At 36.4% G+C, this 17,998-nt stretch overlaps 1 protein-coding gene across 1 annotated transcript in view; it reads right to left on the bottom strand.

Moving 5' to 3' along the window:
• The window catches only part of ASPH (aspartate beta-hydroxylase), a 109,315-nt gene that overhangs the window by 37,030 nt on the left and 54,287 nt on the right, over positions 1 to 17,998 (bottom strand). The window contains exon 16 of the mRNA XM_009285445.2: positions 11,565 to 11,606. Within this exon, the coding sequence (XP_009283720.1) occupies positions 11,565 to 11,606 (42 nt within the window). The remainder of the gene's footprint in view (positions 1 to 11,564; positions 11,607 to 17,998) is intronic.

The following is a 17,998-nucleotide window of genomic DNA, read 5'->3' as shown; positions in this document are numbered from 1 at the left end:
ATGGAGAGAGTTTTTTCTTACGTTACCTTTAGAAACTATTCTGCAGCATTGGTATGCACAGTTAAATAGATGCTATTGCTTTTCAGGGGCAGGGAGGAAATAGAATTTAAGCAGAATTGAAGCTATCCTACTAAATTCCATTTACTTATTCACAAAGGTCATATGAAGCTTTAAATACAAAAATGTCTTAAGCTCTATAAAGGAAAGGTACTAAAGAAGCAGTGCATTAGGATTATTATATCCCTGTTGATCCTTCTTGTAATAGAAGTGACTGTAATTTTCCAAGGCATTAGCTACCAAGAAGGTAAAAAGGAAAAAAAAAAAAAAACCACAACAAAACTGTCTGACATACAGGAGTTTACTCCTTTTTCAGGATAAACTACCAAATAGCATACTTTAATATATTGGTTTTGCTCCCCTAAACACTTCAGGTCTTCATTGTACCCTATGACTTTAAATCAAGCATTTATTCTCAAGCACACAATAATGCACTTAAGGAATGTAGTTACCATGGAACTGAACTGACCAAAGAGATGCTTTGCCTTTTTTTTTTGCTCTTTGCCTTTTTTTTTTTTAATATAATAATACAGATGGTTTTCATGTCTTTTGTTCATTCCCCATAGATAATATAGTAGAAATGCATTTCAGTCCATGGCCGATTCCAGTCTTGCTATGTCTTACTTTAATATTGACCATTTCATAGAAAAGCGATGTCTTTACTGCATTTTCATGCAGTTAATGATGATAATGATTAAGGAACACAGCACTGGCTCTGTTCCAAGTGTTCATACTCCTTGAATCCAGCAGAACTCACAGAAACAGCTCTCATCACGAGAGCGAGGACCCCTCCACCCCAGACCTTGAGTCCACAGTGACTAACAGGTATGGACAGAAGTTTCTGACATAACGTCATCGGGCCTGAAAAGAACAATCCATAACATGCAAAAGGTTTGTTGGGTTTTGTGGTTTTTATATTTGCTTTTCTCAAAATATGCCAGCTCAGTCTTTCAAGAAACCATTGCTATTTCTAAGGCCTGGCTTGCTCAAGAGTAGGTGTGGATGAACCTGGAAGCATCAGCCCAAGGAGCCAATAAAAGAAAGTGTCCTTCAGGTCTTTTTAGGTTGGTTGAGCTCACAGCTGCTATGTGAAACTGTCATTTGTTGTTAGCAGGAAAACTGAGGCATGTCAGTTCCTCTGGGTAGATGATCTGGGGAGCTTCCAGCTGGACGTCAGTTTGTTCCTGTTCTCTAAGTAGGAGGCTGTACATACAAGAAATTATGTAAACCTCAACTAAAATGTCCATTCTCAGTTCCTATGGCATGAATGAAAATCTTTATCTAAGACTGGCCAGCTACACAGAAGCTGTGTATTCAGTAAGAGAGGACAGCTATTTGTCAGCTTTCTAACTTTCAGTATTCATGGAAAGACGACGTCATTTGGACCTTCTCAAATTCAGTAAGCATAGCAACAGCGAGGTTCCTTCGAGGCAATGGAAAGAAGCTTTCCCGTCCAACAAGAAACTCTTACTGCCTGTGGGACACTGTTTCCAGAATTCCTTTGAGTTTACAAGGAGATGAGACAGAAACAGCTCAGAAGAAAGAGTGAATGAAAATCTTACAAGTCTGTGGCACAAAGATTTTTTTACATCTTTCCCCTCATATCTGACTTTGGTGATGTGTTGGAAGAACCTTTTTGCCACCCTCCATTACAAAAAAGTATTATCGTCCAATTTTCAGTAGTTATATATCAGCTCTAGACCAGCAGGAGATCAATATGAAAAGCTGGAAAGGAGCTGTTAACATAAATATTATTCAGCTGCTAGGCACCAATATAACACGGTAAACATTATATAATGAGCAATCATTTTCATCTCCCATTCTACTCCTATGTTAAAGGATTCACCGGGGAGCTTTCAGCGTAACTATCAAGCATTCCTCTATATTAACCAGATAGCCTACTATCTCCCTGCAGGGGTATTTTAATAAATTATCCATTGCCTCCTTCTAGTGTAATAAACTTTTCGCAGATGTGACCCAATAGCTTAAATTCAATGTTACAAAGAAGTTAACTTATCTGTTTTCAGAGGGAAAAAACATGTAATTTTTCACCAGTGACTTACAGATTTCACCATGTAGCTGAAGTAATGCACGATCACACAACTGCTAGGGTGATTTGTAGTCCAAATCTGGTTGAGCATTAAAATGGTAATAATTCTTCTATACATCATACTATGGTCTTGCAAGAATAATACTGAGGATTTTCAGTAACTATCTTGGATGTAAGGATAGGCTTTCTATCTAGGATTGCTGTCATAGGATTGCTGAAGACTCCCTCAGAGAAAAGGGTTTCCACTGTCAAAGCAGAAAGCTAGGAAGAAGTCTTATAAGAAACTCCACGCTAGGTCTTTCTGTTGGAGAATAAACAATGGCCAGTGATGACAAGCAATCTCATATCTCCCTTCTATATTAAGATACAGAAGAAAAACAAACAAACAAAAAAAGAGAAAAAATATTTTGGAAGTGGTAATGTATTAAATGTGCAGTAAACTTAATAGCCTGCAATATCATCCAATGAAAGATGATGAAATAGCTATTTTATATACCTATTTTGGCATATGAAAACTAAAACACCGGGCATATTTTATGATTTTATGTTGAAAGGCACCTTGTCATCACCAAAAGCAGTGACAGTCTTTTTCTACAAAGGACAGAGAAATACCTTTTGAAAACTGAAGGCACTGCTAGATACTCTTCAGACCACAAGAGCATCACGTGAAAAATAAGGAGAAGTAACCAAATGATTAAGGGTGATTGAATCACTTATTTTTGAAGAACGGTTTAAAAATATTTTGTCTTTAATTGGCGGGGGCAACATTTACATCTGAATAAGCAAGGACAAAGGGGAAAAAGGTAGTAGTAAAGAGTTTGCCACTGGAAGAGGGGTACATACCACTCTGTAAAAAGTAGCTACAGAGATGAAAAGAATAAATTAATTTCTATATCACCATAGTCAGGACAAGGAATAAAAAGCTTAAAATTGCTGCAACAGAAAATTTGGCTTGAACATCTGGAACTAGTATCTCTGAGCAAGCACAGTAGAACAGATTGCTGAGGATAGTTGTGGAATTCCAATTACTGGAAATTTGTAAGAACAAGTTGTATAAGCATCTGCCAGGAACGATGCACACAGTTGATAAGGCCTTTGGTCAACAGAATAGACAAGGTAAGCTTCAGGGTCCCACCTAGTCTTATTTTCTACAATTTCTGTTATATACTGCTATATGTCAATGTGCTTCAGTGCCAAGACTGTAATTACACAGGGAACTTCCATTCTCTCATTTGTTAAAGAAATTCTCCCAGAAGCTCGTTGTGCCAGTCATCACCGTGACTGAGATTCCTCCTAGCCCTATGCCAGCAACAGCATTTCGAAGTTCAAAAATAAATGGATCAGCTGCAGATTATCTGGTTTGTCTAACAATCATGATTTTATGTTCTGCAGCTTCTACTCAACCATTAAGCTTCTGTTCATCTCCTTTCTCTTTCCTTCTCCTCTCATCCTCTTCTCCAACCTCTCCCCTTTCTCAACCTCGATGCCCTACCGCATCTCTTCCCTTTCATTTCTACACTTGTTAACAATCTGTTCCTTGGTCCAGCTCTTCCTATTTATCCCCAACTTGATCTTAGACACCTGTCTTCTTCCACACACTCGTTGCTCATGACCTTCTTCAAGGGTCTTTTCCCCTAAACTCTGTTGCCCCAAATCCCTGTTACTGACCATCTACTCTACTGCTACTCTCCATCTCTGCTGCGTACTTCAGAAAATGATTAGGGCTATAAGCAGCCATGAGAGTGACCCAAGGAAAGATGAATGCAAGTGCCAAACCTCTCTTCTGTCACATAATTACATGTGCCCCATACCAAATGGTGCTAACAGAACATAAGTATCCCTTTGCAAGAAACACTTCACCTGTTTCTACACATGATGCAGCACTGTGTTAATTACCTGGAAATTATCACAGCCTGAGCACGAAGCAATACAACTACTTGGCACAGCAGCAGTACCTGATGGCATAGCTCGTTGCTCTCTAGTTAAAAGTTCATTCATTTAGTCATCACTTGAGAATGTCACCAGTGCAGTGACAGCTTAAAATTAAGGCAACTAAATTTAGGTTTCACCTAAACCCTGCTATAATCTTTAGAAATCTAGTCATTACAGTCAATGGAGCCTAAGAAGTGAGTTCAGCACAAAGTAAACACCTATTAGGTGGTTAGCTGAAGGTATAGATAACCATTGTATACAATGCAGTTTGGACACCACACTGGTACATGCAGCCACATGGACGTATCTGGAACTGAGTCCCATCCAGGCTGTTCTCTTCACTCATTGACATTACTGTTAGATGACAACTGACAACTCTTACTCCCACAGGCTGTTTGGAAGCCAGTAGCGTGAACGCTGACAGACTCGGGAAACGGTTCATGTCTGTCTTTCAGGACCTGATCTCACAGAAAGTTTCAGAGCTGTGGAGGAATAGCATTCAGAGGAAATGCTGCTCAGGTCTAAAGATCTAGACCAGAATATGCCATCCACTTTGAGACACGTGGAGATACAGCAGTGAACAGGGCCCGGGCAGGGGATGGATAATGAAATTTAGAGGCCAAACTTAAACGTTTCTTCACTGGTGACCATTAGCCAGCATGTGCTTGTGTGAACTAACATTTTTTAAGCTATTAATACTACACGCTCTTGCGGAGGAAAAAACATACAGTAAGTTTGCAATAAAAACTTTTTCTTTTTTCATTTAAATACTGGGAAAAATCAAAGAAATCAGTACAAAGTACATCTTGTGAAGCTACTGAATCTTTTCCTTGAAACCTTCCAAAATCAATTTGTAGAAAGGCATTTCCAAAATGAGTTTTCCCAATGCAAATTTTTATCTCAGTGGTATAATTTCAGAAAAGCTATAAGTGATTAAAAACAGTGCCTTGTGACAGAAAGCAATCTCAATTACAGATGCTATTACTAGCTTTTTCTGTAAAAATAAAAGCAAAAGGCTAATAATATTAACAAAATCAAGTTCTGTAATTCTTCATCTGAAGCAGATCTATCTTTTTCTCTTAAGTAACTGTTCAGACGAAGAGCATCAGGCAAATAATTTTGCAATTTCTACGCTGATTTTATTCACAGAATTATAATGCAAATATAATTTCTTGATACTTTACAACTTTTAATCCAAAAAGTTGCCTAAAGAAATAACAATCAAGGAATGAAACTTCTCTAGAATTTCTAGACAAACTTCCTCAAATGATCAAATGTCTGTATGGTCTTGTATAACTGAGCAGAACACAGGGCTTGAAATTGGTGTAAAATGCCAAGTAAGCCAATTATGTTAATGTGGTAAGTGCATCCAAACCAATTACATGAAGTAAAAAGGAAAAAAACATATGGAAAAAAAACCAGAGTGATGACTAGTACATGGCAAACAATTGATTACGTCTGGCCAGAAGTCCAAAGCAATACAGAACAAACTGGTAAAAATATTATATCAGAAATAACTAGTAATAATACTTCTGTAATGGAGTAAATGAAGACTCTCTAGTGTCCACAGAAGTGGGGGGGAAGTCAGCTCTCCATTTCACATTTTCATCTGAAATACAAAACACTCAGCCAGGCTGAGGAAAATCTCATCCTCCTAAAGGAGCAAATGCTGCTGACCTGACCGATTAGACATCAGCCTCATGTCTCAAAACAGTTAATATGTTAGCCAGAATTGGACAAAAATATTGACTACTACCATAATTCTCTTTCATGATTAATATACTTTCTTTATCCTAAAGATACAGCATGCACTTGGCATTTTAACAGACAGCAAGTTACTTTTAAGTGGGTCTCTGATATTGTCTACACTGTAAAGACTTCAACTAGTTGTTTTCTGAAAAGAGCATTTAAAGGATGGGGCACCTTTAGCACAACACATAGCATGAATTGTTCTGTCCTTGCTGACATACTCTGAGCCTCTGATCAAAGGATACATGTACAGTTTTGTTCCTGAGCAAAGTAAGTGGGAGATAATATCATGCTGTTATAAAAATCCCAGAACAATTAGCGTTTATCTCTAAAAACAGTATGCACTTTCAGACACTTAAATCGTCTCTCGCTCCTGTGCCTTGTAAAAAGTTGGGAGCAGATAGTCTACAACTCTCCGATTTTATTCTGACACAATAGACATGTCAGGAAGAAGGACACCACAAACAGTGAGCTTGTTAGCTGACGTGCAACTGAGGCCAGGAAAAAATCTCAACTGGGACTAGCTCAGGCAGTTTTCCACCTGTTCTTGCTGCCCTTTTCTCCTCTTCCTCCATCTTTTTCTTTCGGTACTAACTATTCCCTTTCCTAAGCCCTCTGCGCCCTTTCTTATGTTCAGAGTGTAGGAAAAGTGGTGGAGTGGGAGGGCAGGTTTACCTGCTGCACTGGAGCTGGCACCGGGGACCTATCCTGTGCATTGGTAGTGATGACTGACATCCCGTTTGGTCTAACTCGGAGGTCTGGGCGGAAGAGTGCCTTCCACATAGGCTAAACTGTCTTGCTTTAATGTTTGGAAACTAATGCTGTAGGATTCGTAGTCAATGGAGAGGGGCAGTAGCCTTCTCTGTGATTATGAGAGTCCATATTACACTATTAGCATGAGTATTTCTTGTTGAACATGACTTCTAATGAAATTTCTAGTTCCTCAGAAATGGCGAGACGATAATGTCACAATCTCTCTGAGGGCACGGGGAGAGAACATGAGGATAGAAAGATACTGCTTCCTATCTAACAAACCACCTCATAAGTGGGGTTTAGTTCTTGTCATTAGATTTTTTGATTTATTTATTCCTATTGTCATTATAATGTCAAGGGAGCATTCCTGATGGCTTCCTCTATCTTGCATCTGCTACTACTGGCATGCAAAACAGAAAGCATCTAGGACTCTGGCTTTTAGTTAATTACTTCATAAGGCATAAAGATTCAAGATAAACCATGGTCTTCACAGCCACCTTGAGGACACATGGTCCCCAGTTTTTGAATTGAAAACTACACCGGAACAATCCTGCTGCACTGACTGTATGTTGTGCTTACTGCTAGCAGATAAGTTTTATTGAAGTTTTAAATTGTTTTAAATAAAAGCTATAGCTATGTAACTGCAGAGTTTATAACTATATAATGATGTCTCCTTATTTCTCTCCCACGCTGACAAAAATAGACAAGTGGGGGGTGCCATCTCTAAACCTGAAATAAAAACCTCCTCATGTGACACAGTCTCATAGTACTCGCAGCAAAGGCTCCTCCTGCCAGTTCTCCATCTTAAACCGTCAAAATCTAAGGAAGCAATTTCCAGGGGAGCCATGGGCTTTGTTTTCTAAACACCCTCCTACCCCTGCTGTGATACAAATTCAGTAATAATGTTCTTGGCAACTTGTGGATGGGCACCTTAAAAGACAAGGTAAGTAGATACCAACGATCACGGTCTGTAGAAGTTTTCCAATGAATTTTGTGACCTTCTGTTTTACTAATTCCCCTGCCTCCTCCCTCAAACATGCCGACATTCCTAGTCCAAGTTTCAAAGTTTCAGTTATGGGCTGAAAAACATACATATATATTAGTAGACCAACTACTTTTACCTGGAATTCAAAATTTGCTCAAGTAATTGTCCTCCCTCCTCATACTAGGCCCATATCATTACCCAAATTAGTTTCTGAAATTGTGCTGCCTCTCAGTGGGCGCTTGAATGAGAATTTGATGATGATGAAAAGCTCCTGTCATTGTCCTGTTGTTTGGGAAGCTCATTAGGTGAGATACAGATAGTGAAGTGATCCACTTGTTTTATGGGCTTCTATAAATGATAACTTAGAAGGTATAAAAACAAGTAACTGCATCTAGACAATTTAAAGCCAGTAGCACTACAATAATTAAAAGATCTTTCTAAACTGTATTGGTAGAACAGGCAAAACCTCTATAATCCACTTATCTGGGGAAGCAATCAGACAATAAAAACTGAGGCATTTTAGGGACTAATAAAGCTGTGGAATCTAATGACTATAATAAATCTTTAGCTGCAGTTATTCCAGAACAATTTCCCTTGCAGTAAAAAGTATTCTACAGGGTTTTCTGTCTGAAATGACTGTTGGTTGGTTAGATGATCATAAGAAACAATTGCAGAATGGTAATTTTATTTTTGGCATGTATTTCCATCATTCACCTCTCCCTTTCATCATGAAGTCTTTTGGCTTCATTCAAAGGCTAGAATCAAGCAACCCTTTGACAAGACCAGAAATAAACTTCTTCATTGACTTTCTGTACAAAAATACACACTAATATTTTAATGTCCTATACAATTAGTTCAGCATGGTGTTATGCAGCAGTTTCGGACTTTGAGAACTACACTTCTATGAAGTACAACACTGGTCATTCTGCCCACAGCTCATATTTGATGCACGCTACAATTAAATATATACGTAAATCAATAGGTAGTATGTATACCCTTAAAAGTAGAGCCTGCAAGGGTGGAACTCAGCCCACCTAACTTGAGCTGACAATGCTGGAGGTGAGCTAAGCATGTAAGCTCTTTCTACAGCCAATGGAGCTCTGGTTAAGGTTCTCAATGGCGTTTAGGGGACAACCCATCTCACCCTACAGCAAAAACCTATAGTTAGCCAGAAGAATAGCACTTTAGCCTCCACAGGTTATACAGGTTAGATCTCTACTGGCACCACAGTGGAATCCTACATATCTTCTTCAAAGGTAAATACCTAGAGTAAACAGAGGTGAATGTTGACCCTGGTATCACAATGACACTTGCAGGGCCACTTGTGGAATGACATTGTCCTAAGCCTGGCTTATGCATACCTCTGTCTCTGATGCAACACAACTGAGTGCTCCAACCAAACGGCATTCATTTTCACTTTCATGTTTTCTCAGTTTTGGAAAGTGAAAATTATTATTGTCATTACCTACGCTGATGTTCAGTGTATGAAACATATTCACTGCAGAAAATGATTGTTCCAGTTTTTATCACCATTCTTTACCAATATAAACGAATGTTCAATATATGCCAATATAAGCCAAAGCAGAAAAATGAAGCTCCTTAATGAAATTTAAATTTTATTAGCCTATGTGATTGAAAACAACTAAAACCACTTCATATGGAAAGACGTCTTACAGATATGGTGTATATGTCCTGGATTGTACTACCTGTGAAACATTTTAAAGAATTATTTCTCAGATTCACCTGAAACATCCATCCCATTTAAATTACTTGTTTAAGGATCAAGTCTGATCACATTTTTATGGAGAAGACAAAAAAATCCTTCTCAATTAAATATAACAGAGAAAACTTGAAGTAACACTACAAACGAGTTTAGTTTCGGTCTTGTTTCTTCAGAGGAGTTTCCAGAGGAGCTTCTGTTAATATGGAAGACGTTTCAGTGAGACTTTTAATAAACTTAATGAAATATTATTAAAAACTGAAATTTACAGAATTTTTAAGACATTTTGCTAACAAAGTACTATGAAGACTGCAGCAGTGAAAAATGTTAATGTTGTAAGATCCACTCAAAGCTGTGAATAGTTTCTGCACAGGCAGCCTTTTGGAGCTTGTATGTGCAAATATCTAAAAACAGATGCAGACTTGCACATACATCTCTGTGCACTGTCAGAATCATAAGCAATCCCTAAACCCAACCCAAATATGAATTTTCAAGTTCCCAACTCCTTAGATTTCTGAGTTTTCTACATATACGAGACAGTCACAGTAGAGTATTTTTTTTTTCAATACATCTCTCATCAATTTATTGCTGCATCTTATTAGGGTAATTTCAAATAAACCAATTCAACAGTACTTTAAACCACTTTCTATGACTAGGATATCTATAGCTAGACACTTTTATTGAAAGTGAAAACTTAAACAGTTCAAACTATGAAAACTTAAACAGTTCAACAAAATTCAACTTGTATGAAAACCACACAAGCAGTTTAGCTACGAACACATTTCATAAAAAATACAGGGTTGTTTTTCCCTGTAAGATGCAAAATGTTATCAATTTAACCTGGAAAACAAAACCAGCCCTTTTTCCAATTTATAGAAGTCCTGTAATCTGCAATGGCAGGACTCAGCAGAAACATTTATTTAGTTGCTCAGTGTTTAAAAAGAAACAAAACCACACAGCACTTGGGGTGCAAAAGGAAAGTGGCTCCACCTTGTCATACTTTCAAGTCATAATGCTGTCTAACAGTTCTGGTTAATAATGTTGCATAATAGTAAATCTGGACATTTTCATTTTCTTAAAAAAGCTAGTATTTTTACCTATGAATGCTTTTTACCCGTACTGGTTGGCTATTGTATGTCATTTTATTCTACTGTTCTGGTCAATAAAACAAGAACATAATGGTGGTTTTTTAGTACTATCAAGTATGTAAGCCCAGTGCAGTAAGGCATTTCCTGCTATATCTATCTTTTTATAAATGGAAATGTGGATATAATTGCCTTGCTTTCCAAGTAAACTGGCTAATGGTATATTTACTTTTTAAATGTAATGCTTACATTTGACATGTTTAATACTTAAATAAAATGTTTAAAGTTTGCCAGTCCTAGAAACTTATATTTAAAATACAAATATAGAAAACCAAAACCAATAAACCTTAGCAAAAGATCACACAAGTAGCATTGCTAAGTACTCAAATATAAAATAACAGCTACACAGAAAAATGGAAACACCAAATGAAAAAGGAGCAGCAGACACCAGCAGAGTCGCTGAATCCCTTTTCCTCCATCTAGTAGTAGTGATGGAGCTACTTAGCAGGCACTACTCTGTAGGCCATACCCGAGCGAAAAAGACGGGAGGTACAGGCCCTGAGGCTTTTGTGTATTGCCAGCTGTAGTGATGCGGCTAGGGACAGACACAAACCTCGATCCCAACGAAGGAGGTTGTGCAAGCTTCACGCAGTGATAGGGAATGCACGGGGCCAGCACCAACGTCAGCGTAGGGAGAACAGATTCACAGTGCTCTGGGCACCACTCACTTCTTTTCCACCAAGCCTGGCTCTGTACGTTCTGACCTAGCCTAAGGCAGACAGAAACCCTTACTGGGTGAACATGGAGCTGAGGACTGATGTTAGTGCCACCTGTCTCCCCAGGCTTAGCACAGCAAGCAGTGCTGAACCCGGCTTTTCAGGCTGGGCAGCCCAGGTCGCCTCTCATCCACAAACACCCAAGCAGCCTGGTGAAGCTGTGACCTCCGTAGTCCTAAACTAGGAGTACAACACTGAACATTTTACTCCTGAAACAGCAGAAGTTTTTAACAGCAGCCTGTGACCGTGGAAGAGGGGAATACATAGCTGTCAGCTTTGGAAACGACTGCGTGTTTACTTACAAAAGCAGATGTGCTCTGGATTTATTCAACTCCAGTTTATCTACATAAGATGTACAGGAGCTAAGCTTCAATACTATTTAATCTGATTTAAATCAGTCCTCCCAGAAAGCATGCTTTTGAATTTCAGAAGAACAGAATGTTATTTTCAGACTTACCTTTTTCTGTTTTGTCTTGTTCAGTTTCTTTTTCACTTTTCCCTAGAATATTAAAAATATAATTTCAATGAAATCAATTTATCTTAACAGTTTATGATAAGAAAGAGATACAATAAAATTGCAGCTTATACTCAAAATATAATTGGGCCAACAGGACTTTTTTGTTTCATTTGATTTTTTAAAGTAACCAGAGATTGCTGTCTGAACTATAGTTACAAAAAAGGTCTTCCTCTGCAGATGCTTCAAATATTATATAATTTCATCTGTCACAAAATATTTGATAAGCTCCCCTTTAGATATTTGGTAGATTTTAGTGATCTACACAATGCAAGCTACTTTGCAAGAAAAAAAAATTGTTCACAAATTAAAAATTCTTGGGAACACTAGCTTAATATATATAGCCGATTAAAATGTAAAAACCAGGAAAGTCAATTGGGAACCTACGTCTCATTTTCAGAAGTGACTTGGGCACTTGGAAACTTTTGTCTTACTTCAACTTGTAAAATAAATTTGACCCAGCTGTTTTGTAAACATCTGAATGCACAGGTAACTGTTAAATAAGCACAAGACAGTCTGTAGCAAAAGAGAGACTACATTGTGTACCAAAATCATGTATGTGTATATTGTGAAGGTGGTACATACAGAGACAGGCTTGTCCTCTCCTCTTTTTCTCCTCTCTAAACACTTTTTGATCCTTCCCTACTCTAACATTTAAAGCATCTTGCCTCACAAATCTAACATTATCATTCCATTTCCAATTTCGTCCCAATAAGCTTCCAATATTGCCTCCCAATAAACTTAATAGAGAATACTAAAAAGAGAGGTCAGTTGGCTTTTTAGCTAGTTATTTTCCTCTCTAACATACACTCTTCAATTTTGATATATTCTTATATATAGAAAAAACATTTTAATTTCTAAGTCAATTAGAGACATCTTGACAGAATACTCAATCTTCACAGTTTTTTAAACCGACTGCTCAGAAGCAATATATCGTGAATAAAATACTGCATGTAAAAATGCTGAAAAACATTTCTTTTTCCATGGAGAAACTAGGTTATGCGCACACATGAAATCAAACTATTTCACATTCTAATTTCACCCTTCACTACAAGCTGACAACTGCTACTACTGAACATGCAGACAGTATGACTGATTTTTATATTCAGCACAAGGCAGAATGAGTATTAACTTGATTATGATATGGTAAATTAAATAAATATGGTCACATTGAAAGTCATTCACCTCTTCAATTACATCATAAAATCCAGATTGTCAATTAAATTGAAAGAAAAAACAAAAAGATCTATAGAGTCAGTTACATACTATGGGATAACTTGGAGAAGGAATATTAATACTATAACAGTATATTAATGAAAGCATTGTGCAGTACTTTCTAAAATACTGGCTTTTTTGTTTTTATTTTTTTGCACATACCACACAGTAAGTAAAATGGTTATGTCCATCCCTATGTCACCAGAAATACAGTATTTTAAAAAGAGCAATAACGCAGCTCCAGGTGAGACACAAAATAGTTTATATACTCATCTTTCTATTATTTTTACCAACTCAAAGCACAAGAACAATGCATTACAGGATAGTAAACCATGATACAGCATGCTACTTAGCCACCCATTTTCCCTGTATCTTTTCCATTTTCAGCAACACTGATATTCTCACCTGACCTCTTCTCTCTGATTCCCTCTAGGTCACTCAGTGACCCTCTTCCACCCATCTTGGACATCCATGTTATTTCTGCAACTTCTTTTCCATCACAGGAAGAACAAGGTATGAGCTCATCACTCTAAAGCCTGCTCCTATCTCCCGTTTCTTGTCTAGCTTCACATTTCTTTATTACTGAGGCTCATGCAACATATAACCTACAGTTCTCTACACCCATTTATCTACTAGGATCAGTTCTCCAAATTCTCTCTCAGAATTTTTTCAACCTGTAGTCTGCTAAATTAGCTGCCAGTGGTTTCACCAAAGCCTCTCCAACGATCTTTAGATACTCCAGCTTCTCCTTCTAGGTTGCTGCTTTTGAAATGTATCACAACTTGACCTTGTTAGCTCTGAAGATCTTGTTTCTCTCGGCTCTCACCATACTTAACTAAGAATTCACTTCAGCATCATATTCAGCACATATTGCTTTATTCCCTCCACACTGATCCCTAGCTTACTTTGATAGGGCAAATGGTTTTTATTATGTTATTTCTGAAAAGGTTTCAAAATGTGCTGTCTCAAAGACAGGATATGATAGTAAATCTTGAGACTATTTTATCATCAATTTAAATCAATCATAGCTCAAACAAAAAATTCTTCTTAGCTCTTCAAACCACTGTCATCCTTTACTCAACTTCTCTGTTTCCAGCAAAACAAATCTAGATCAAAATCACAGACAAAACCGTTTTAACCGATCTCTATAAGCTAGGACTGCTATCACTGTGTAACATATGCACCAGGTATTCCCAAGAAGGTTTCTACTATAAAGAATATATTTATTTTTCGTATTACAATACATCTAAATATTTGTGAGTGCATGTGACAATGACCCGGTCACAACTAAAATGTATTTCATACCTTGTAGATTTTACATGAATCCCAATCAATAATATAAATATACAATACAATTTGTTATTTACATACACATAATTCACAATGATAATTGAGTAAAAATATGACTTTTTCAGTGTCTTTCCAATATCCAATGTTATCCATTTTCTTTACTTCTTTCAAATATTATCCATTTTCTTTACTTCTTAGAAAGAACAGTGTCACGATATGATACCTTTTCAATTACTGAGAATGTGAAAAAGTCACTTAAAATCGTAGTAAATTTTCAATATTAAAATAAAACTTTAGTATCCTGTTACTTAAATTTTGCTTTACTTATTGGTATTTCTTCCCGTGATTTCCAAAAAAGCAACTGAATCCAGGATTTCATAGATTCACTGAGATATAGCAAGAAGCCATGTAGCAATGTGAAAATATAAAGAAAGATGAAATCTTCTGACTTTTTCTTAAACTGCAGTTGTTATTCAGCAATATTTCATCATAAAAATATGGAGTTGTTTGAAAACTGAAAAGGTCAAGGAAGATTTTTGTTTTCAAACAGAGAACTGCACAGACACAACACCCTTGCTAGACTTCTGATTTAAACTATGGACCATAACCTAGAATATTTCTCTGTGAAAGGCAGGTATCATACTACCCCCCCACAATCGCCTTTGTTAAAGAGTGATATCTCATCCATTTTAAGTTACAAATAGAAATTACGTATCATGGGCAAAATTCAGGCCAAACTGGTTGCAGAAGAGCTAATACTCCCAAAGAAGAAATATAACAATTATAAAAGACACAGACCTTAGAATAACGCCCATTTCCTTCACATAATACCACACAGAAATAAAAATTACTTCTACTTGCTACATTTCTTCCTCCTTGTAAATAATACTTTCAAATATATTTTTAAACATTCAAAATTATTACTTTGAAAAATAATAATATTAATTAGTGGCTGAGGCAAATGTTTATCCCCGTAGTTAACATCGACCACATTTTGGAAAAAATAATGACACTAGAAAGACAAAGATATTCTTCTGTGTTTTATTGCAGCCAAACATTAAAACAGATTAAATATATATTTTTTTAATAGTCCTTTTGACCTTGCTCAGCTTGGCATATTTTTGTAAACATGAAGCACGTAAAATCACGTACCCACTTACAAAATACTTAAAACTTGATCACAGCATAATATACTCTCACAGTCCCGTAATTCTACAAATAGGCTGCCACTGTTATATAAAAAGTCCTCCATTCACCCTTCTAAAATTATTCCCGAGCTTCCTCACAAAATATGGCTTTGTAAAAATTATTGCTCTGCAATTCCAAATCACATCACAGTCTAAGAGGATTATTGCTTTCCTGAAAAGTCTGAAGAAATCACTTTGGGACATCTTCTGTGTTGGTTGATCAGATGTAACACTCACTTATGTGGAGTCTTACTGAAATCCCAAACAAAAAAAGGCAAGCATATATGATGCCCCTTTCACTAGAAACGTAAGCAACTAAAAACCTGACTTCAAAACATTGTTACAGAAATTTAAAATCTCCCTGTCAACCAAAAGGTTACCAAATTGATTTTTCTTCTTAAAAATTTATATCTTATTTTATTTCTTCTAAGCTCCCATATCAGGCTTGGCAACTTCCTAAAACGACAGCAATTATTCCTGAGCCAAAAAGGAACACATGCAAAATGCCAAAGAATAAAATATGTCTTTGTAATTGTGGAACAGCAGCACAGAACAGGTAAAAAGTACACCTGTTATATTAAAATTCTAAATCACTCAAAGTCTAAATTCCAGACGTACCATTTACAAGAGCATTTACGATTGTAGGTCTTAAATTTTGATACCCTATTTTTCTTAAGGTTGAAAAAAGCTGTTTTTTTTTTTAAATAAAATTTACAAGTATTTGTGCAAATTTGACTTTTTTAATAATTCACTGAATATAAAGCTTACTAAATCCAGCTTTGAGATCATTATATTGGTAGCCAAACTAGAAGAATTTTACTGAACTCAACCTGATTCCAGCAACTCAGTTTTGTTGCAATCTACACTGACTCCCTGCCAGGCTATTATATAGTTTCCAGACATTTTTGCTTTAAAAATCAAATGTGCATAAATAAAAAGTTCTAATTCACACATAAAGGGTTTCTGAAAAAAGTAATATAGTAATCTGCCCTTTTAGTAGTATGAATTAAACTCTTAAAAATCACCTGAAATTTATGTAGTGTAACTGTTGACATAACATCAGTGCAAAGAGATATAAATCAAACTTCACAGCATAGTGTGCGCCTGATTAGTGTTTTCAATAAAATGCAGTTAGGCTGTATGCTATATCAGCAGTTATAAAACATTTAAAAATTCATAATATTATATGTTTCATTTGACCAAACTGCTCTGTACATACTGTATGAGTCCACAACAAAAGATATATATTAAAATCTGAAAAAATGTACTTGCTGCTACGTTATAAATAGAATATTAACAATTGCTTGAACAGCACATACGAAACGCAGCTCAAAGTTGCAACTCTGTCACATACACAGAAGAAAAATAATGAATTCACTAAACTTGACACCCCCTCCCCCCCAAAAAAAAAAAATCAGACAGAAATGTAAACTAAACATCCAAGTGTTAAAAAAAGCTTACTAAAATGACAGTTGGCTACAACCCATTTACAATATCTTAGTGTTCGTTCCCCAAACCCTGAACTGCTTGGTAATACATCATAAGATCTATTACAACCATCTGCTCCCCTTTTGTAGTGTATGGTTGGGGCTGGTCCTCCTGATGTAGGGACTTTTCTTTTGAAGCTTTAAGTATCTGAAAAAATAAGGGGAAATCTATATTAAAGGACCAACCAAAACACAACTTACTCTAAAACAACAAAAAAAAAATCTTAAATGCTAAAAAATGCAACTTTGTATCAGATTAGTTAATTTGAGAAAGCTATCATTTCTAGGAGCTATCATAATGAATATACACAAAGTTGCTGTATAAGGTGGGAAATGTAAACTTTTAAATATTTATCAAAGCAGTAAATTTTTTCTCAGCACATGGCACTTCATTTACCTTGTAAAGGAAATCTAGGCCATTTCACAAATACAAAATTAAAAAAATTTTTTTTTTTTTTTTTTTTTTTTTTTTTTTTAAGTCAAGGACATGTACAATTGGAAAAGAGGAAGGGTCAAAGTTGTAAAGTGGAAACTTCTCTACACATAAGGGATTTCAGCAGTTGGTAAAATAAATGCAGGGTTATAAAAATGCCAAGGATACAGGATGAAGGAGGGGAGGGGCACCAACCCTTAGATATTTTAAATCTGAACATATACAAGAGGGATCAAAATCCAAATATAGAGAGCAAAGGTATCCCAAAAAACTGTAATATGTCTCCCTTAAAATGTGTCTCCAACAAGTACCACTCTATCACAACCACTGCAATTCACATCCCAGTGTAAAACAGGATCAGCCAAAAATCCTAAATCAGTAATATTTCAAGCTGGCCTACCATACCACTCAAGTGCATTAGTTTACAAAAATACAGACTATAACTGCAGTTAAAATAGCCTACTGCCGGAAAGTAATATTGGTAATAATTCTAGAAGTAAACTCAGAGAATTGGAAAACAGTACATACACATACCTAAAGATGCAGTTGCCTATTATTATTTTTTGGTGGTATGCCCTGAAGTCAGCAAAAAACTTTTGACGTACACTCTGGCATATTCAAAACCCACACCCTATCTCTTCACTGGCAATGTGAGAATGTTCCTCACAGCTAAATTCATCCTTTGACTATCTCCTGTTTTCTTTCCAAACCAAGTAAGTTCCTATGTTTCAGATAAAAATCAAACAACTGCTCCTAACCTGATAC

The sequence above is a fragment of the Aptenodytes forsteri genome, unplaced genomic scaffold (assembly GCF_000699145.1).
Source record: "Aptenodytes forsteri isolate BGI_AS27 unplaced genomic scaffold, ASM69914v1 Scaffold396, whole genome shotgun sequence".
Classification (NCBI taxonomy): domain Eukaryota; kingdom Metazoa; phylum Chordata; class Aves; order Sphenisciformes; family Spheniscidae; genus Aptenodytes; species Aptenodytes forsteri.
This window is presented reverse-complemented; position numbering and strand designations above follow the sequence as displayed.